Source organism: Natator depressus, chromosome 14 (assembly GCF_965152275.1).
Source record: "Natator depressus isolate rNatDep1 chromosome 14, rNatDep2.hap1, whole genome shotgun sequence".
NCBI classification, from domain to species: Eukaryota; Metazoa; Chordata; order Testudines; family Cheloniidae; genus Natator; species Natator depressus.
The window spans coordinates 43,835,500-43,856,743 of record NC_134247.1 but is presented as its reverse complement, the minus strand read 5'-3'; the positions used below and the strand labels follow the sequence as shown (position 1 = coordinate 43,856,743).

General features: G+C 47.3%; 1 protein-coding gene across 3 annotated transcripts; it reads left to right on the top strand.

Moving 5' to 3' along the window:
* The first annotated feature begins 8,361 nt into the window (after positions 1-8,361).
* LOC141998032 (C-type lectin domain family 2 member B-like) lies at positions 8,362-19,304 on the top strand. 3 transcript variants are annotated; one of them, XM_074970677.1, is made up of 6 exons: positions 8,362-8,551; positions 10,937-11,053; positions 12,392-12,493; positions 15,220-15,410; positions 17,666-17,772; positions 17,987-19,304. In XM_074970677.1, exons 2-6 carry the CDS (start codon positions 10,957-10,959, stop codon positions 18,093-18,095), a joined length of 606 nt encoding a protein of 201 aa, XP_074826778.1. In that variant the 5' UTR covers positions 8,362-8,551; positions 10,937-10,956; the 3' UTR covers positions 18,096-19,304. The 3 variants fall into 3 exon arrangements, with proteins under 3 accessions (XP_074826778.1, XP_074826776.1, XP_074826777.1); XM_074970675.1 differs by having other exon boundaries at positions 10,906-11,053; XM_074970676.1 differs by having other exon boundaries at positions 10,854-11,053.
* The last annotated feature ends 1,940 nt before the right edge of the window (positions 19,305-21,244 follow it).

The window sequence follows — 21,244 nt, the reverse complement described above, 5'->3', positions numbered from 1 at the left end:
CTTCTGGGAGAGTCATGCACCCACCTGGGGGGTGGGGGAGAAGATCCTCCACACACACACACAGCCCTCCTAGGAGCAAGCATGAGGAGGATGTCATGGGAAGGGTCTGGGGGGCTCGAACCAGCCCTCCCGTCGGGGCTTGAACCAGCCCCACTCCCCGCCCGAGGCAAACCAGCCCGTGCCGTGGAGCAGCCAGCGGCACCCTCCGCCCTCTCCCAACACTCAGCCTGGGTGGCCCTGGCCCCACTGCAGCCACATCTCACCCCACGCCGCAGCCTACAGGGACCCAAGGCCTCCGCCGACGCGCACCCGGCTCCCAGGATGGTGCCCCCAGACGGTTCACGCAAACCCTGCCTCCCGCCAAGCCGCCCACACCCTCACGCCCTCCCACACACCAACCTCCTACCCCAGCCCAGAGCCCGCTCCTGCACCCCAAATCCCTCATCACCAGCCCCACCCCAGAGCCCACACCCCCAGTCGGAGCCCTCACCGCCCCCCCCCCCCATGTCCATCACTAAGTCCACCAAGTCTGGCAGGAGGCAGGGCAGCTGTTATGCTTATAAAAAGCACACAGGACCTTTTTCAGGGGTAAGGCAATACGCCGTGTTTATTGAGAATACAATAGTAAGGCAGCTAGCATATGCTCACATAAACACACACACACACACACACACTTAGACACACCCACATTGTCCCCCCGCCAGTCGATGTTATAGTTACCAGTTACCAGTCCAGGGTCCGGAGCAATCTAGTGGCCAGCTAGATTGATCACGGGTAGGGAAGAGCCGGGTTCTGTCGGTCACATTGTGGGATGCTGGCAGAAGCCAGTTCTGTGGACAAAACAATCAGCAGCATTTGTGGATGTTTGTTGACAATAAAGGGAGGGGAAAAAACAAAAGTCTCTTGCAGCCCTGACTCCTGCACCCCCCCCACGTACCCCCAACCCCCACACACCCCCTGCCCTGCCCTGATTCCTGCACCCCTGCCCTGAGCACCAAACGGGAGCTCCTGCACCCCCACCCCATCCCCACCTGCACCCCTCACACCAAACAGAAGCTGCCCCAGGTAAGCGCTCCACACCCCAACCGCCTGCCCCAGCCCTGAGCCCCCTCCTGCACCCTAACTCCTGGCCAGACCCTGCACCCCAACTCCCAGCCTGCTCCTGTACCCTAACTTCCTCCCAGTCCCTGCACCCCCAGCCCTGAGCCCCCTCCCGCACCCTAACTCCTGGCCAGACCCTGCACCCCAACCCCCAGCCTGCTCCTTTACCGTAACCTCCTCCCAGACCCTGCACCCCCAGCCCTGAGCCCCCTCCCGCAGCTTAACTCCTGGCCAGACCCTGCACCCCAACCCCCAGCCTGCTCCTGTACCCTAACTTCCTCCCAGACCCTGCACCCCCAGCCCTGAGCCCCCTCCCGCACCCTAACTCCTGGCCAGACCCTGCACCCCAACCCCCAGCCTGCTCCTGTACCCTAACTCCCTCCCAGACCCTGCACCCCCAGCCCTGAGCCCCCTCCCACACCCTAACTCCTGGCCAGACCCCGCACCCCAATGGTTTTTTACATTTTTTTTATACAGTGCTCTTATCCAAAGCGCTTTACACTAGTTGGCTAACGGTACAAACAGTATCTGGGAAGATCACTGCGTGGGCCGTCGAGACCCTCGGCGATTTTCAAGTGGTCTGTGGAAAATAAGTTAGGCTACAAGAACAATCAAGGTCCCTCACTTTATTCTCATTTACTTCCTATTACTTACAGGAGGAGGATGAAGAAAAAAAGAATGAAAAAGAGGGTCTGGGGGGGGAGATCAGAGCGAATGTTCTTTTTCTTGGCTGGGTCCCAAGGAGGGGCCCCAAAAATGAAGCTGAGCACAGGGCCCCATTAACGCTAAATCCTCCTCCGCACAGCCCGCCGCCGGGGTAAGAGGAAAGCCCTGTCTACACAGCCCCACAGCACGGCTGTGAGAGCTCAGGCGTAGCGGCTCTGTGCTGAGACACAGGGCCACCCTTACCCATACGCAAAGTACGCAGCTGCATGGGAGGGCAAATTGCCCCAAATTTCCTGGTGCCCTACATTGATGTGCACTGCTCCAGCGGCCAGCCCGATCCCCCGGCCGGCTGAGCCGGTGTGACGACACAAATCTCAACCCTCCCCTTTTGCAACTAGGTGCAGTTTCTGCCATGCAAAGTGACCATCTTGGCTACTTCTCAGGGCTTGCTGCTGCCTGGCCAGGGTTGCAAATCAGGAGGGACGGGGTTTTGGTCGAAAACACTCACGATTTGCTTCCTCCTTGCTAATGTGCCAAATTGATTTTACCGCGTGGTCCAGGGGTTGCGAATCAGGAGGGATGGGGTTTTTGATCGAAAACAGTCACAATTCCCTCCCTCCTAGCTAATGTGCACAATTGATACGTGAAAAGGGAGGTAAGGTTTGGGGGTACCGAGCATGCCCATGAGCCCAAGGTGATACCACAGTGGCCCCTTTGATTTTATTCACTGGCTTCCTCCTTGCTTATTTCCAGTGACTTGGCTGCCCATGTACCTGTCACTGATCCAGGGATGGTTGCAAATCAGGAGGGATGGGGTTTTGTGGTCAAAAACACTCACGATTTGCTTCCTCTTTGCTGCTTTTAGAGTTTGCATTATACACATGGACACAAATACCGAGAATATTTTTTTTCAAATGAAAAACATGTATTATTATAATCTGGTATATAAATAAAAAAATTTCTTTTGGTTGCATTATGTTTTGAACAAGAGACATTTAAACATAATGGGTTTGGGGGGGGGGGTTGGTAAAGAAGGGAACTATGCACAATTTTTGCAGTTGTACTCTTTCTTCTCATCAGTCAGGTAGTCTTGATTGGTTCCTTCTGTAATGCAGGGCATATGTGCCCACCTCTTGCAAGAATCACACTGGGCCTTTGATAAGTAACAATTGAGAAAATGAAATCACAGACGTTATAATGTTACACGTACTTTGCATTCACTCATGCTATTCCTTCCACATGTCAGCAGTACCTAACAGAAGCCTATCAGCATGATGAAAATGTTTACTGATGTGGAATTTTTACAAGAATCATGATCCTCAGGCAGTTTATGGCATTTATTTCTCATACAATTCTATGTTTCTTACCGTCGTGCAAGCCTCACTTTCCTTTCCACAGTTGACAAGGTTGCAGTATATGCAGTAGTCCTCCACGCTTTCGTGGAAATAAATATAGCCCTGTGAAATGATGAATACGTTACGACCAACACTGAAAATGCAAATCTTGATGTATTAATTAAGGTCAATATTTTAATCCCGTCACTGGTTTGAACGTATCTTTTTCTTTTTTGTGAGTCATATTTTCTCAAATTTTTACTTTACTGCACCTGTATATAAAAATACCAATTTCATTCAACTGGTCGATCAATAGCAGCCATTCACCCCATTCAGATTTTTGAGTACTTGAAGATATTATTGATTCATAGTCCCCATTACAGAACCAGACCTGTGAGATATCCCGCTTCAGGGATATTAAGATAACTGTCTGCTATGTGACATAATTCCACTCTTCCTGTTATCTTCACATGTGCCTAATGAGTCCACAGTACATGGCAGAAAGTAATTACTTGACTCTTTCATTAGAAGAATTGCTATATGTTTTCTAAACGCCGTATTAGCCTCTTGGGTTGTTTCTACCGTACTGATGTCTTTGTGCTGCAAATACGTTTCTGCAAACTAACAACACTGATATTTAGAATAAACATCATAATTACCAGAGGTGAAAGTGGGCCAGTCCAGCATACCAGTAAGAACCGGTACCGGCCTGTACACGGCTGACGTTACACTTCCTCTCTGGCAGTGCTTTATGCTTTAACATCACTGCCCCCTTTATCACATTCCCCCCGCATCAGCGGCCCTGCCATAGGGTCCGGCAACGCTGTTGCATGCTACTGACAGGGCCACCGACAGTGGGGGATCAAAAGGGGCCCTGTGTTCTGGCAATTTACAAGAGCCTGGTGCTCCTGGCCACTGCAGCAGCAGCTGTCAGGAAGGGCTGGCTGGTGGAATCTGGCCCCCAGCACCGCACCTTCCGCCGGAGACCCCATCCCTTCTGGGGGCCACAAGCCCACCCCATACACCTTGGCAAGGATGCTGGTGCAATGCCCACTGGTAATCTCTGGCATTTACTGTCACCCTGGATAATTACACGTACATAACAAATGATAATGGCAATTTGGTGTTCAATACCTTGAAGATGAGTGGTCCGCAGTTGTGGCCATCACTTTGTCTGGGATGCTGAACAATTTTACTATTCCAATCAGATGAGGATTTTCTAGTTAATCGTTTGATGAAGTTTCTGAAATTTTTAGAGAGTACATTAGCGGACTGCATAAATGAGCTTTTCTTTCCTTTTTTTTTTTTTCCCTCCGGTTTCTGGACACAGATACAAATCAATTCTAGCTCTTTTTAATGAATGATTGAAATGACTTATTGCTCACATATATACACACTTGCTTTCATAGGATTGTCTCACTCTTACACAATGTATCACCCGATTTGCCGTGCCCCGTGTTGATAATAACACATTCTCAGTCATGCAACATGCTACCGTTTCGTGTCCACATTCTGTGAAGTCGTTCCCCCCAGTCAAATCACACAAGTTCACTCAAAGTCCGTTACTAAGCATATTTAGTACAAGTCCATGCTGTTTCAATTTTTAGTTGTAGCTAACAGGAAGATATTACTCTCACTATTGTTACATTCCCTTTAAAAAAATTTCAGTGGAACAGTTCAGATCCACTGTAAAAGTAAGTATCTAATAAATCACCTTCAATTCCTCAGGCATGTTCTTTCATATCTCATCTCGTCACACAAGGGGTCAATTATTAACAATTCCGTTTTTTTCACCAAGGCTATCTGTAAGTGTCAAAATATTCACAAATTATACTGGAAATGCGATTATTTCAAAAATTTTATACTGATTTATCAAAAATCATTATGCAATTAACATATTCTTGTTTGTAATGTCTCAGTAACACACAAGAGAAAAGCATATTGTGAAATCATTGATCAATTCAATACAGAATGTATTCTGACAAGTTACATTATCAACGAAACTTGAACAGAAGCATTTTATTTTTAACATTCACACTCCACTTTCCTTTGCATGCACTGAACTCACTGAAAACCCGCAACACAGGAAATTATATCATTACAAATTACAAATCTCTTATTTAATACCACATTTATTGCCCATAATCCAGCAGTACAATACAAAACATCTTACCGCAAGAACCCAATGACCTGGTGTGTGGTAAGGAAGCAATAATATATCATTTTGAAGTAATTCACTCTGTATTTATTTTAAAAAAAAAATAGAAAAGCAATTATAGTTTCCAGTGAAGCACACCATGAAATGTACATTATTCTGTATTTCCCAATTTCGTTAGCTGTATTACTGGTAGAGTACTCCTCCACATCAAACATCGCAGTGTATTTTCTGTTTCACCCTGTGTTTAACTCACTGAATGAAACTGTGCTTTGCTCATGCTACGTCTGAAAGTGTGTTAGCATTTACCTTCCCTTTCATTTGTGGAGCTCTGCCTGAGAGAATGACAGTGGAAACTACTGATGAGATGGCTTGTACCTGTTGACAGTCAACAAAGTTATTAATGCATTAATAATTCTGGCACATCAAGAACAGAATGAATTTAATATAGACAGACATGCAAGGGATCCTTAGTGTTACAAATCAGATATGAAAGAGAGTCCTGTAGAAACAAAAAGATTTGTAATCAATGTGCTCTGTCTTACTTAATGTAAAAACCGACTAAGCTGTTCGCACACTTGTGTTTAATTAACGGACCCACTGAACTGTACAGCAAAACTGTACAGCCTCTAACTGTGGCCCTCAGGTAGTCTAGTACTGTATGTCCGATATGCACCTCCAAATACATTTCAGTAAATGTTTGGCAGCAGTAAATACACTGAAATGTTGCAATTTCAGGTTTATGTTGATAGTTCAAGGGTATTCGGACTTAAATATGTTGTGCCACATATTCGCGTGATTGTTTACTTATTGACTCCACGTATACTTTCGTGTACCATCCCAGTAAGTAGCCGACCTTTCCATCTGCTTTCTCGACCACACAGCTCAAATATGCATCAATAACCTACAACGCATGATGAAAGAAAAGGCACAATTTCAATAATATTTGATGAATCAATGCCATCGACAAATACATGATTAGTGGTACTTAAATGTACCTCATCACTTATCCAGCTTCTCGGTTTCAGGCAATGAAATGAAGAGCCATGCAATTTTATGTTTCTCACTTTGGCCTCCAGTCTCTCTGTGTGTTTGCCGGTCATTACAAATTTGACTAGGAAAATTGCTATTCCCAGAAGGCTGTGGTGGGTGCCGGTTAAGGAGCGTCGCCGCCGAAATGCTGCCGATAAACGGCAACGCTTCTCGGCGGCATTTTGGCGGGCGGTTCTCTGGCGGCCGCTCTCAGCGGCAGCATTTCGGCGGTGCGGTGTCCTGCGGGCGCACAAAAATGTGCCGGTGGGCACCATGGCGCCCTCGGGTACCACGTTGGGGATCCCTGTCCTAGGCTAATCGATTCTTGGCATTGCAATGCTGAACATCGAACACCAACGTCCCTTTGTGGATCTTGGGCTAAGTGACTCGCCTGGGGCCAGGCAGGGAGTCTGGCACAGCTTGGAATTGCATCCAGATCTTCTGAATCCCAGTTGTCCAGTCCAGAGAGCACAAGACAGTCGCTCTTTTCCCGATTCCAGTCCCCTCTGTTGCTCTTTTTTACACTCAGGGACTCTCTCTTCACACATAGCCCCTGACCCCCCCCCATTTCTGGCACCCCAGCTGGGCATATTCTTCCCTTGCTCTCAACTTTTCCATTCTCTTCACTGCACACTTTGTACATCACCTAGCATGGTGGGGACTGTGACCTGGTTGGCCTCTGGCACTACCGCAATGTGTGTGTTATAAGAAACTCAAACAAAAAATATAATGGGATTGGAGGGCCATGTTGTCTGAAGCAGCTTTTGCCGGCCACTCTCAGACCGGGCCATCTATCCCGCTAGTCTGATCTGATCGGGCAGTTCTTGGTTCTGTTCCTGCTTGTTCTCCACAGAGATGAGAAGGGACGATCTCTCACCCGGTGTTTCGTTTTTTTCCCAGTGGAAAAATCTAAGCCATCTCCTCCATGCCCGCCTGCTGCCTCCTGGTGCCTGGATGGCTGGTTCAGGAGCCAAGGGAAATGTTACTATTTTTCTAAAGCCGAAGGGAACTGGACCTACAGCCAGAACAACTGCTCTTCACACGCTGCCTCCCTGGCCGGGATTGATAATCTGCAGGAGCTGGTGAGAAGCACAGATGCTTTGTGCCAAGCCCAGCGATTGCTGGCACCACAGACTGGGTTGGAGTCAGGCTGGGCTCAGCCCCTGTAGTTCAAAGTGGATCCCGGATGCATCTCTGGCTGGGCGGCCAGAGTCAGTGCGGTTCTGGCAGCTGAATCCTGGCTGGACTTAGGGCTCCAGCCTCCCTGACGCTGCATCTGCTCACAGCCCCGGTGACTCAGTCAGATCCAGGCCAATGGGCTGCCCTGGGACTTGGAGGGGGTGAGAACCTGCCTCCCCAGCTCAGCCCAGCCCAGCCCCAGGGTTTCCTCAAGAGTGGGGCAGGGAGAATCCAGCAGAAGGTAAAGCCGGCTCTATGCCCCCTGCCCTCAACTTCCCAGTCCTAGTGGCAGGGATCTCTCTGCCCCGCCCCTGCAGCTCCCTCTCCCTCCTGGCCTTGCTGTGCTCTGAGAAGAGCTCAATTCCCGCTTCATCCAGTAGATGCCAGAGCTCCAAAAAAGAAGACTGGGGCGGGTGAAGGGTTAATACATACTGATTCCTTCACCCAATAACAAAGGCCGAAGTCTCTAGAAATCCCCTGTTGCTCTGTGGGGTGTTGGAGCAGCACCGAGTCAGGGTCTAACACAGCTGTTTGCTTATATTGCATTTGTAAGGGTTCCCTGCTGCCCTACAATGGCAAACTGGACCGCTGGATCGGCCTCTGGAAGGACAGAGGCCAATATCCCCCTCCCCCTCCTATGCCTCCTGCCCCGCCAGAACCCCCAGATCCCACCAAGACATGGAGATCACAGGGTCTGGGGTTTCTTACACCATTTTCAAAGGCCAGTCAGACTCCATTTCATTAATTGTTTTATTTCTGCCCCTCCCCACACTCTCAGGGGAAGCACTGAAACAAGAAACAAAAAAAATCAACTCCACACAGCAACACACACCCTGACAACCCGTCTGGAGGCAAGTGAGTCAGATCCTCAGCTCACCACAACAAGTCACATCTGTTGCCGTAACCTTCTGATCTGTTCAAGCAGTTTCTGACTCCCAGCTGGTCTTGGGAATATCACTCTCAATTGGCAGGAGTTTACGACTGTTACCCTGTGGGTGGCCTCACTCTTTTCTGGGGCCTTTTGCTAGTTGATCCTTTCTCACGGTCACACTCCTCTCTCTGCTGAGCAGCTTTCATCTCGCAGGTAAGACGTGACCCTTGTATTGTGCAGAGGGATTGAGTTAGTGCCATAGTCAGAGGATATTACAGAGATGGGTAGCAAGATAAAACCTTAAGATAGATAGTATGGTGGGGCACTGTGAGAAAGAAAGAAATGGGCGTGTGACTCTACGGTACATATATATATATTTCTCCATTCTGTATCAGGGAAGTATGTTAGGCCTTAGTTCTGAAATGTAACATGTCGGATTTCCCACACAGAGCAGGGGAGAGAGCACTGAAGGGGTGGGTGTGTGCAAAATTTAGATTGTAAGATTTTGGAGACTTTAATTTTTCTATAAAGTCCCATGCCCCTCTAGCTAAGCAACCAGACTAATTGATACAATCTCTCTTCAAGGCAAGGTTGCCTAGCTTCAATGGTTCTCAGCCAGAGGTATGTTTACCCTGGGGGTACACAGAGGTCTTCCAGGGGGTGCATCAACTCATCTAGAGATATTTGCCTAGTTTTACAGCAGGCTACATAAAAAGTACCAGCAAAGACAGGACAAACTAAAATTTCTTACAGACAATGACTTGCTTATACTGCTCTATATTACACTGAAATGTAAGTACAATATTGATATTCCAATAGATTTATTTTATAATTATTTGGTAAAAATGAGAGAGGCAGCCATTTTCCAGTACTAGTGGCCGTGACACTTTTGTATTTTTAAGTCTGATTTTGTAAGCAAGTCGTTTTTTAAGTGAGGTGAAACTTGGGGGTATACAAGACATTGGATATTAGGAAACACTATTTCACTCGGAGGGTGGTGAAGCACTGGAATGGGTTACCTAGAGAGGTGGTGGAAGCTCCATCCTTAGAGGTTTTTTAGGCCCGGCTTGACAAAGCCCTGACTGGGATGATTTAGTTGGGGTTGGTCCTGCTTTGAGCAGGGGGTTGGACTAGATGCCCTCCTGAGGTCTCTTCCAACCCTTTGATTCTGTGATTCTAAGACAAATCTGACTCCTGAAAAGGGGTACAGTCATCTGGAAAGGTTGAGAGCCACTGGCCTACATCATGTTGTTGTTATTGCGGGAGGATGGTGAAAGAAAATAAAAGTAAGAGAGAAACGTGACAGGTTATCCTGATGTCCTTGTCAAGTGGACACATGATATTGCATCAACTTGCAGGAAGGGAAGAGAATGTTGGTAAGAGGTGAGATGTGTCCAGAGGGAATCTGTACCCTCAAGCCAGCCAAGTAGTAGCCTGCGTGTATGTGTGTGTGTTCATTCCATATTTTTCCCCTTCTATGACTGCTCCTCTCTTCCCCTCAATTTTTCATTTCCCCTCCCTATGATAAACCTTTCTTTCCCCTCCCTCCCTCTGAGTCTCCCCCTTCTCCTCCTCTGACCCTTTCTATGCCTTTCTGAGCCTTTCTATCCCCAATGTACTTTTCTCAGCCTGGCCCCAATTTCATCATGTGCTTCTCCATCACCCTGACTCCCGTCACCCACCAGAGGCAGGGAGGAGGAGTAAGAACGCACCTTGTGGCTCAGCGTGGCTGAGAGCAGGGATTGAAATGTGCCATCCTTGGAGGAGAGGCGACTGTGGGGGGGTGGTTCAGGGGTGAGGAAAGGGCACATTCGCTCTGCTTTTAGCGGAGAGGAAACTGATGCTTCCTCCATACTTTAACTCCTGGTTGACCATTCTCTGCTTCCTCCCTGTGTCTCCTCCCACTCCGCCCTCCATCATCCTCTTCCATTCACTCCTTCCCAAGTCCCGCAGCACAGCCCCATGAGATATCCTGGGGCTAGGAGCACCTGCCAGGCTCTCAGCCTTTGTCTACAGAGTGCCAGCTCTCCTGTTTCACTCTCTCCCTTCACTCCCAGCGTGTTCTCTCCCACTGTCACTTGCACAGTGTAGAGACTGAGTCAACAGTGGTGCAGTGAGGAATTTGGGCACCGTGCCAACTCTTTCTTCCTTCCCATGACCTCTTAGCTCCTTCCCTCCGTCCCATTAGCTCTTACTAACCCTGCAGGCTCACAGACAAAAACCAGACCAGGTAAGCGCAAGTAGAGTAGGGGTATTAGGGGACGAGAGCTAAGGAAGCGCTGTTCTAAGTCAGCCATAAAAATGTTGGCATACTGTGGGGCCATGCGGGTACCCATAGCAGTGCCGCTGATTTGAAGGAATACATTGTCTCCAAATGTGAAATAGTTATGGGTGAGGACAAAGTCACAAAGTTCAGCCACCAGGTTTGCCGTGACATTATCGGGGATAGTGTTCCTGACGGCTTGTAGTCCATCTTTGTGTGGAATGTTGGTGTAGAGGGCTTCCACATCCATAGTGGCCAGGAGGGTGTTTTCTGGAAGATCACCGATGGATTGTAGTTTCCTTAGGAAGTCAGTGGTGTCTCGATACTGATTGCAGCCAGAAGGCACGGGAAAGCAATGTGCCCCACTTGCTACATGGATCAATCAGAGAATGGAGAAGACACAGCCAAAGCTCTTACTAACCCTGCAGGCTCTCAGACAAAAACCAGACCAGGTAAGCGAAGCTTCGCAAGTGGAAGAATGATAAAGAATTATGGAAAGAATTGCTGTGTTTACAGTGCGCCTTTAATCGAAAGGTTTTCTCGTCCAGTGCTCAAGGCCTGAAAAAGGAAATGCTGGGGTCACATTCTGGCACTTTTTGGGGGAGCCAGAATGACGTTCACAACATTCCAGTACTTCTGATAATTGGACTTTGAACAGACGTACCAGAACGCTGATCTCCTCCCAACAAAAGTGCCAGATCAGTGTGCCGGAGTGTTCTGGCAGGACTCAGACCGTGTTCTTGTCTGATCCTATTTAGTAAGCGTGGGAGGACAAGAAATAGCTGCACAGATGCTCAGTAGTGTTTCCTTCACACTTCTTGGAAAACAATGCACATCTCCAAACTAATTGTTCTATAATATAACATTATAGCCCAGTCCCTATGTACTCTGTGGCGACCTGGGTTTAAATTCTGCTTCACTATTCCTGGATTCTGTTGCATCCGATGGAAATTCTCTGGTGGCGTCAGATAAATTAAAAATGTGACCTGTTGTGGAATTAAATATGAAAAAGATAACACAATGAGTGCAGCATCCTCTGTGCTATTTAATATGAAAAGCCCTAGTCAATTTTTTTTAAATAAAAAGTTGCTTTTTAAAAAATAAAACTTTTATTGATGCTTTTAGCAAACATTTTAATTTAATGGTTTTCATCTTGGGGATTCTCCTTTTTTTCAATTGAAATTATTGAAAAAAAAATTGCAAAATTAAAAAAAATGGAAAGGGGATTTCAACCGCAGCAAAATGAAAACAAGTTCACAATTTTACTGCAATTGTTCATTTTTCAACCAGCTCTTATTATATTAAATTCAGCTTATTTCACTCACTTCCTACATTTTCCACATGTGTCATGTTGTTATCTCTAGGTTTCAGAGTTAATACTTCATAGTGATGAATCGGGTATTGTCCTATCTCAGAGCTGTTGGTTCAGGCTCTCTGCAGACTCAGGCAGATACTGCTGCATTGGTTGCACTCATGTCCCCTTTTCAAGCTGTTCTTTGAAGCCACGAGGACTAGAAATATGTATTTTTAAATTAAAGGTCAGATTCTGGAGCACAGTTATTCAGCAAGGTATGAATCCTGCAGCCATAGAATTGTAGAATAAACAGGGCTCTGGCTATAATGCACAATATTACATTTCCCAGGATTTACTGGCAAATACAGTTCATAACAGTGTTTGCAAAACAATACTTGGCCACTGGGGACTTGGCTGCAGGACATTGTTGATAAATATGGTTCCTCTATCTCTCTTAAGCAGCCTCAGGAACATTAATGTATTTTTTCTTTTTCAGATAAATCTAACTTCTGGCTTTGCCATATCCTCTGGAAATATTATAGGCTAGTCACGGGCCTGTTTATACTTTTTCTCATTATTGCTATTATTGTTTTGGCAGGTGAGTTGACAGCAATTCCTAACTGAGTTTTTGGTGTTTGTTTACCCTTCACAGTCAGAATCATGGAAGATGCACAATCCAGCCTCCCCAACCTTAGCAGTGCTGAACCAGCATGCGATAGGAAAGCAAAGAGCCTGAAGTCTGACATTTCTGCTTTGCTTCATCCCTCTTGCTGAATCGTGAACTGGTTGTTTCACCCCCCGTTTCTTACAACTTTCTAGTTGAGAATCCCTAGGGCCTCTGTGCCTTGGAGAAGGGACTTGAGATTTGACAGGGGCGTTGGCTTTGGGTATGTCTACATGGCACAGATAACCCAGATGCTGGACACCCAAGTCTGAGCACCCAGGCTAGCCTCGCCCAGGTGCAAGCGTTCCCACAGCAAAGCCCTACCCAAGTTACTGTGTCCTCACTAGTTATGTGCTTCCCATGTCTCGCTAGGACTTCTGATGGTGTATCCCATGATTCTTTGTGGCAAGATGCTTTGGGATTCCTTCCCAGTCACTTGTGGGAGAACTTGTCTGTCCTTCAGGGAGCGCTGTGGGGAAAGACATTGGACGACTATGAGCATTTGAATGATTTTCATAAATTCATTCACTTGAGCAATTTAGCCTGCATCTTCTGTACTAAGTTGGTGGGTTCTGGCCTGAGTTAAACCAGAGTCTGGATTCTAATCCATCCCCCAGCCACTGTGGGCTTAAATCACCTCCAAACACGTCATTGTTTTTTCCTTTGTGGAGGGGGGGCTAAAACCTGGGGAAGAGCCTGAGTTAAGTTCGGTGACCCTTTGTGTCAAGGTCCTGCCCTGGCAGTTCCCATGAAAAACCACCCAAATTTGGACAAGTCATAAGCCTTTTAAAAATTTCCATTCATAGATGCTCAGTAGAGATTTGTTAGAGGCTTGGACTTTGAGTGGCCTCCTGGCCTAACTTTTGCGTATTTGACTTTACAAACTTAACACTTTTTTTCATGTAGTGTTTTGTCTGTATTAGACTATAGGTTCCTCTGGGAAATAACTGAATCTTAATTCCAACCTGTAACATTCCACGCACACCGCTGTCACTAACTAATCAGAAATGGGGCACAATGACAGAGATTTTCCTAGAACATGTAAAATTGATAGTGATTTAAGGGCATTTTTCATTCCTGAAAGGTCACGTTTGCAGATAGGAAAGCCAGAGCCCTGGGTGCAAAAATGCATGCCCCTGTCTGCACGTGCATGTATCATAACTGCACATATAAATAGGTTCTCAGCACCTGAGATCATCATTTTGATGCCTACCTAGTGTTTAGCCAGGAAAATATCTCATGTGATTTCAGACCAACCCATAGCAGCCTCTGCTAGCCAAATGGCACCCCCCCAGCCTCAGTTTCCCAGACATATCTGCCTGAGTCTGCAGAGAGCCTGGACCAACAGCTCTGAGAGAGGGCAACTACCTGCTGGAAATGAGGCTGGTCCCTCCGGCTAAGTCACAAACAAATGTAACACCCTTCCAGGGTAACAAAAGTCCAACTAAAAGTCCCACCCTCCAGGGTGAGTTCCCAGTTCCTTCTGGGTTAACTTTCTGTGTCTCTGGGATGGAGAATTCCCGCCCCCCCCCCCCCCAGGCTGGAGTAACAGCCTCCTGCAGACCCTGGCTCAGTCCCTTCCATAGAATCTTACCCACTCTCTGTGGTTCCACTCTAAATTGATTTCTTTCAGCCCCCTTAGTCCCACCCCCTCAGGCCGGGAAGCCCTAAATTATTTATGGCACAGATCAGGCAGTTCCTGTCTCTCCTTAAAAGCCTAGTCCCCCATGACAATGTTATTCCACAGTATTTGCATACCCATTTCATAAAACCCCACAGTCAGCCTGACACTCTTGTGTCTGGTTTCCAGCTTGCATGTGCATTGCACATTAAGCCGCTCACCTCCATTGCTTGCTAATGTGCTATGATGGAATTTATACTGGGGATTTGGGGCCTGGCGTTCCTCCCATTAAGATCAACGGCAAAGCTCCCGTAGTCTTTCATGATGCAGCGTCAAAGCTTTGTGGGACTGTTCAGCCTAGAAAAGAGACAATTAAGGGGGGATATGATAGAGATCTATAAAATCATGACCGTGTGAAGAAAGTGAATAAGGAAGAGTTATTTACCCCTTCTCATAACACACGAACTAAGGGTCACCCAATAAAATTAATAGGCAGCAGGTTTAAAACAAACAAAAGGAAGTATTTCTTCACACAACGCACAGTCAACCTGTGGAACTCATTGCCAGAGGATGTTGTGAAGGCCAAAAGTATAACTGGGTTCAAAAAAGAACTAGATAAGTTCATGGAGGATTATTAGCCAGGATGGGCAGGGATGCATCCTTATGCTCTGGGTGGCCCTAAATCTCCGACTTCTGAAAGCTGGGGGTTGGATGACAGGGGATGGATCACTTGATAATTGCCCTGTTCTGTTCATTCCCGCTGAAACATCCGACAGGATATTGGGCTAGATGGACCATTGGTCTGACGCAGCATGGTCATTCTTATATCCTTGTCCATGAGGATAAAATTCACCAAAGTATAGACCCAGCACACAAACTTTGTGCCACTTGCATCCTATTTGGAGAATTTAAGTGGGTGTGGGGTATAATCCATGTCCACAGGCTCTCAGTCCAGGGTAGAATATCACTCTTTGCCTCTGAATCCTGTACAGAGAGGGGATGGGAAAGATTCTCACTGTTGTGTTAATTTCCTTTTCAGTGATTAGAAGTAGGCCCTGCCCAAATCATGCCGCTACCACATGTCCAGTCAATTGGATCGGGTTTCAAGGGAGAACATACCAATGGAAATGCTACTATTTCTCAAAAATCGATGGGGATTGGAATTCCAGCCAGAACAACTGCTCTTCGCTCAGCGCCTCCCTGGCTACAGTTGACACCCTGGAGGAAAAGGTGAGAAACTCTGTGATCCCAATAGTCTGGGCTTGGCAATAGCTAGGTAACGATTGAGGAGGTGCTGCTTATAACTCTGTAGTTAAACCTGAGGAATATTTTATGCTAGGGCTCAGCAACTCTAGAACAAGGAGATGCCTCAGTACCAGGTCTCATGATGAGAAGCCAAATTAAGGCCCTGATCCGACAGTGAGCTCCAGGCAGATAGATTCCTGTACTCACAGAGGCAGGGGGCTGCCCAAGATGAGTCTATTCTAGTCCAATCTAGATAGGTTCTTATGCCACACTCATCTCTGTAGTATCTGAGCAGAATCATGGGCTTAATAATATTCTGGGAGTCAAATTCCTACACCGTCTCAATATTCCTAAGCAAAACACTTTAAAGTTTCTGAAGGAATTCATCTAATAATTAGACAAGCTACATAACTGCAGTACATCACCATTTAAAAAAAAAATAACTAGCACAGAAACAACTGGAAAGTGAAATAAAACTATTTTAAAACTGGCAACATTTGCCCCCTGTTGGCTGGCATTGACGCGCCCAAGAAAGGGTTATGGTCGAACCTCAAAGAGTTGCAAACACCTCAGGACTGGAGGTTGTCTGTAACTTTGAAATGTTCATAACTCTGAACAAAACGTTACGATGGTTCTTTCAAAAGTTTGCAACTGAACATCAGCTTAATACAGTTTTGGAACTTTACTATGCAGAAGAAAAATGCTGCTTTTTACCATCTGCTTTTAAATATAACAAGCTCAGAAACAGTTTCCTTACCTTGTCAAATCTTTTTTTTTTAAAACTTTCCCTTTATATTTTTAGTAGTTTATGTTTAACACAGCACTGTTCTGTATTTGCTTTGTATTTTTGGTCTCTGCTGCTGCCTGACTGTGTACTTCCGGTTCCAAATGAGGTGTGTGGTTGACCAGTAAGTTCGTAACTCTGGTGTTTGTAACTCTGAGATTCTACTGTATATGGATTATGCTGACTCTCTGAAGCAAGTGGATCATCAACTCATCCCACAAATAAGTGAAGTGAGAGTGGTTTTCTTAAGAGAGGATCTAGGTTGAGGGCTGAGTATCCAGAAGGAGGAATTCTAGGAGCAGTCACTCCTGGGCGGGGAGGAAGATTAGAGCTGATCTTACCTTGTTGTTGATTTCTTTACTGGTCAAGCAAAACTAAGCTTTGTTCTACTCTTGGTGGACTTGGAGAACAACTGATCGCTGTCCTCTTGATGACAACCTTTTACATATTTGAAAACTGCTGTCATGTCCCCACCTCAGCTTTCTCTTCTCAAGACATTCCCAATTCTTTGAACCTTTCCTCATACGTCACGTTTTCTAACCCTCTGATTATTTCTACTGCTCTCCGCTAGACTCTCCCCAATTTGTCTACATCTTTCCTAAAGGGCTGTGCCCAGAACTGGACACAGTAGCCCAGCTGGGGCCTCACCAGTGCTGAGTAGAGCAGGACAGTGACCTCCTGTTTCTTACACACAACACTCCTGTTAATACACCCCAGAATGATATTAGACTTTTTTGCCCATAGCATCACACTGTTGACTCATTTAAATTTCAGAGTAGTAGCCGTGTTAGTCTCTAAGGTGCCACAAGTACTCCTCATTCATTTAAATTTGTTATCCCTCTTTAATCCCTTGTGGGATCCGGCCTAAATGTATATTTTTCAATGAGTACATCTGGGGATAATTGGCATGTTAAAATTGTTCACAAGGTCATAAGTTCCAAGTATAAAAAAAAACTGTTGGATTTTCTTTTTCATTCTTTGATATGTGTTATTGTAGGGATTCTCAACCTTTTCCTTTCTGAGGCTTCCCCAACATGCTCTAAAAACTCCACATGGTCCAGCTGTGTCACAGCAGCTGTTTTTCTGCATGTAAAAGCCAGGGCTGGTGTTAGGAGACATTGCAAGGCTAAGTTGCTCAGGCTCCAGCGGCGGGTGGTGGGGCTCAGGGTCCCGGGCTGCAGTCCCATGTGGTGGGGCTTTGGCTTTCTGCCCTGGGCCCTAGCGAGTCTAATGCCGGCCATGCGTGGAGGGCCCCATGAAACCTGCTTGCAGCCCCTCAGGGGGCCGCGGGCCCCTGGTTGAGAACCACTGTGTTATTGCATAGGCTGGTGGTCTTGTAAACTAGTTACATGTGTGGAATGTGATGCAGACACTTGTGTCTTTATTGTATCTCCTCTCTTAGCTTCTCAGTAATATGTAAGGCATAATTTTCATTTTCACTTTTATTTGTTATAAGGATTTTATGCTGCGCTATAAGGGACGCTTAGAAACCTGGATTGGCCTTACCAGGGAAGAAGAAGACAAGCCCTGGAAATGGGTAAATGGCACCCCGTTCAACGACCTGTAAGTCCCTTTCTTTGCATCCCCTTTCTATCATTTTGGTCTAAGGCGACTAACGTGCGGGGAGATATTCACAGCTGGTGTGCACTGGGGTAGCTCCATTGACTTCTTTAACTTAGGCGGAGCTATACGACTTACGCCAGCCAGGAATCTGTCCCACTGACTCCAGCGGTGTTGTTTGTTTTGTTTTTTAAATCCCATGGCCTTTGTGTTGCAGGTTTCCAATAAGGGGAGGAGGTGAATGCGCATATCTGAATGACGAACAAGGTATCAGCAGCTCAAGATGCAGCACGGGGAGGCGCTGGGTCTGCAGCAGGCCAACCTGATGCACAAAACCAAGGCAAAAGGCAGTGCAAGGCCTTGAGAGTGATGAAAACCACTGTTGATAGGTCTTACTCTCACATTATTTGTCACTTTGCTTTCTAAATTGGAGATGTCAACCACTGTCGACCCACTTGAGTTTCGATGGAAAATTGGGTTGGGAAATTTTTGATATTTTGTTAAAAAACAAACCCCTGAAAATCAAAATGTTTTGATTTGGGAATGCCACCATGGTGCATCATGGGAGCTGTAGTTTTGTTTCCTCATGCCCCCAGTCTCTTCTGTGGACCAAGCTCCCAACCTGGCCTATATTTCCTATAATGCACCATGGACAGGGGCTCCCATGATACAGCACATCCCCTCTCCAAGAGGGGAGATGCGATGCATTATGGGAGATGTAGTTCTCATAGATTTATAGGTTCTGAGGTCAAAAGGGACCACTGTGAACATCTTGTCTGACCTCCCGGGTAACACAGCCAGAGAACTGCCCCAAAATCATTCCTAGAGTAGATCTTTTAGAAATACATCCAATTTTGATTTACAAATTGTCAGTCATGGAGAACCTATCACAACCCTTGGAAATTATTCCAGTGATTCATTAACATCACCATTACAAATTACACCTTATTTCCAGTCTGAATTTGTCTAGCTTCAATTTCCAGCCATTGGATCATATTATACCTCTCTCTGCTAGATTGAAGACCAATTATTAAATATTTGTTCCCCATGTAAATACTTATAGCCTGTAATCAAGTCACCCCTTCATCTTTTCTTTGTTAAGCTAAATCAGCATTTCTAAATCAAAATATTTCAGTTTGGGTATAAAATTTGAAGTTTTCTACACAAAACGTCTGCCCTATATTCTGACCAGCTCAGGTCTCAAGTAATGTTCCAGAGTATCCAAATTAGGTCCTTCAAGTAACGTAAAAGTTAATTTTCTGGATATTAGTATATTTTTACATATGACCAACTACAAAAACCATAAAGAAAACACTATGTTCTTCCCTTCCTCGGGAAGCAATACCTCTCCTACCCGGGTTCTCAACCTGGATGTTGCAAACTGGCTGTTACAAAAGGGCTGTAACCACACCACCTTTCCGATAGTGTTAAATGAGAAGTCACTCCTGATGTGGAAAAGGTTGAGAACCCTTGTTCAAGCAACTGCACAAACAATTCACAAACAGGCATTCTTATCTTAGTCAATAAAGAAAATGGGAGAGACACTTTGTGTATTGGATCTTATTCACTAAGATGTGAGCGGTAGCTGTGGTTAGGTGACAAATATAGCCATAAGCCACCGAAGGGTATGCCTCTCTTTCCGCTTGCCAGGAACCCCTCTCCTGGAGCCAGGCGGCTTCTGCGCCGAAACCATTTCTTGTGAGAAGGTTGGGCCCCCTGCTTCATGACATACATGAAACAAGCTGCCCTAGGAAAACATCCGGACTCTGAACACAGATTTCTCCTCCAAATGGGAAACTGACCGGCCAGGCCCTGGAAACCTGCTCCTGCTTGGCAAAAGGGCAGTGCTGTCCATATGCTCCTTGCTACTTTCTTCGTGATCGGTGTGACGTTTTGCACACTGCTCCTTTACCGCTGCAGCAGGAAGCCAGGCTGAGACGGGAGCTAGGGAAGCGTCTAGGCAGAAGTTGACCAACGGTGCTGGGAGAGTGAGAGACAGAGAAGCTTTAGACATCCCCAGGGCCCCCAACTTCCCAGCGAGTGCAAATTTTGCCCCCTTTTACTGCTGCCTCTTTTCGACCCGACTGGCGAAAGTTGGGGGCCCTGGGGATGTCCAGTGAGGAGGAGAAATTGATGGCAGTCAGGGGTGGCGCCTGCCTCTTCTGGGGGAGGGAGGACTGCGGTGGGCTAGACAGAAAATTAGGGGAGGCCCCGCCCCTTTACATGACCCCACCCCCTGCAACTCCTCAGTTAAGTGATGGCCCCTCCTCCTCCCCCGATGTCCTGCCCCCTGGCCAGGTGGGAGCCAAGCTGCACTGGGTGGCTTCTGCACTGGCTGGTGCCATGGTGCACAGGCGGCGAGCTATATGGGCCCGTGGTGTCAGGGCTCCAGCAATATTCAGAGCCTGGGGGCCCAACTCCACCAGCGTTCGGGGCCGGGTCTCTCCCCCGGCCCCACCTGCCGCCCCACTGCACCTCCCCCAAGTGTCCCCCGGCCTCCCCTTGCTGCCCCAGCTCCCCAAGAGTCCTTGTCTCTCCCCTGCAGCTCCCCACTGCCTCCCTGCATCAACCGCCGCCGAAGGGTCCTTGTGCCCCCCTTCCCACAACTGCCAGAACCGGCTGACCCTGAGCCTGCCCTTCCCCCTCAGACACTTTCATTTTCCAACGGGACCCTCCACAAGCACAGGGGGCCCTCTGCCCACAGTCACCGCTCCTGCCCCACGCTGGACAAGGGGCAGCCCCACCCCCAGTGAAGCTACAGTGAGGGGCAGCAGCAGGGGAGGAGGTGCACATGTGATGGCAGCCCCCCCCCCGCACGGCACCCACCACAGGGGAGGCGAGGGGGCTTCCTGTACCTCAGAGGGGCCCTAGGAGCACGTGCAATGGCAGTCGTGCGAGGTGAGTGTGGTGCAGGGGGGAAGTGGGGGGGCCCTCCCCCGGAGCTCACTGCTGCCTGCGGGGAGAGGGCTGGGGGGAATCCTCCTCTCCGGCAATTGCCCCGGGGCAGCCTGTCTGCACCCCAGCCCTGTCCCACCCCAGAACCCTCACCCCCTGCACCCCAACCCTCTGCCCTAGCTCTGAGCCCCTCCCACACCCCAAAACCCTCATCCACAGCCCTCACCCCTGCACCCCAGCCCTCTGCCTGAGCCCCCCCCCACACCCAAAACCCCTCATCACCAGCCCCACCCCAGAGCCCTCACATTGTTACATTATTTTAAAAAATATACAGTAACTCCTCACTTAACCTTGTAGTTCTGTTCCTGAAAAATGCTACTTTAAGTGAAACGATGTAAAGCGAACCCAATTTCCCCATAAGAATTAATGTAAATGGGGGGGGGTTAGGTTTCAGGGAATTTTTTTTATTTTTTGCCAGACAAAAGACTATTTTATATATACACACACAGTATAAGTTTTAAACAAACAATTTAATACTGCGCACAGCAATGATGATTGGGAAGCTTGGTTGAGGTGGTGA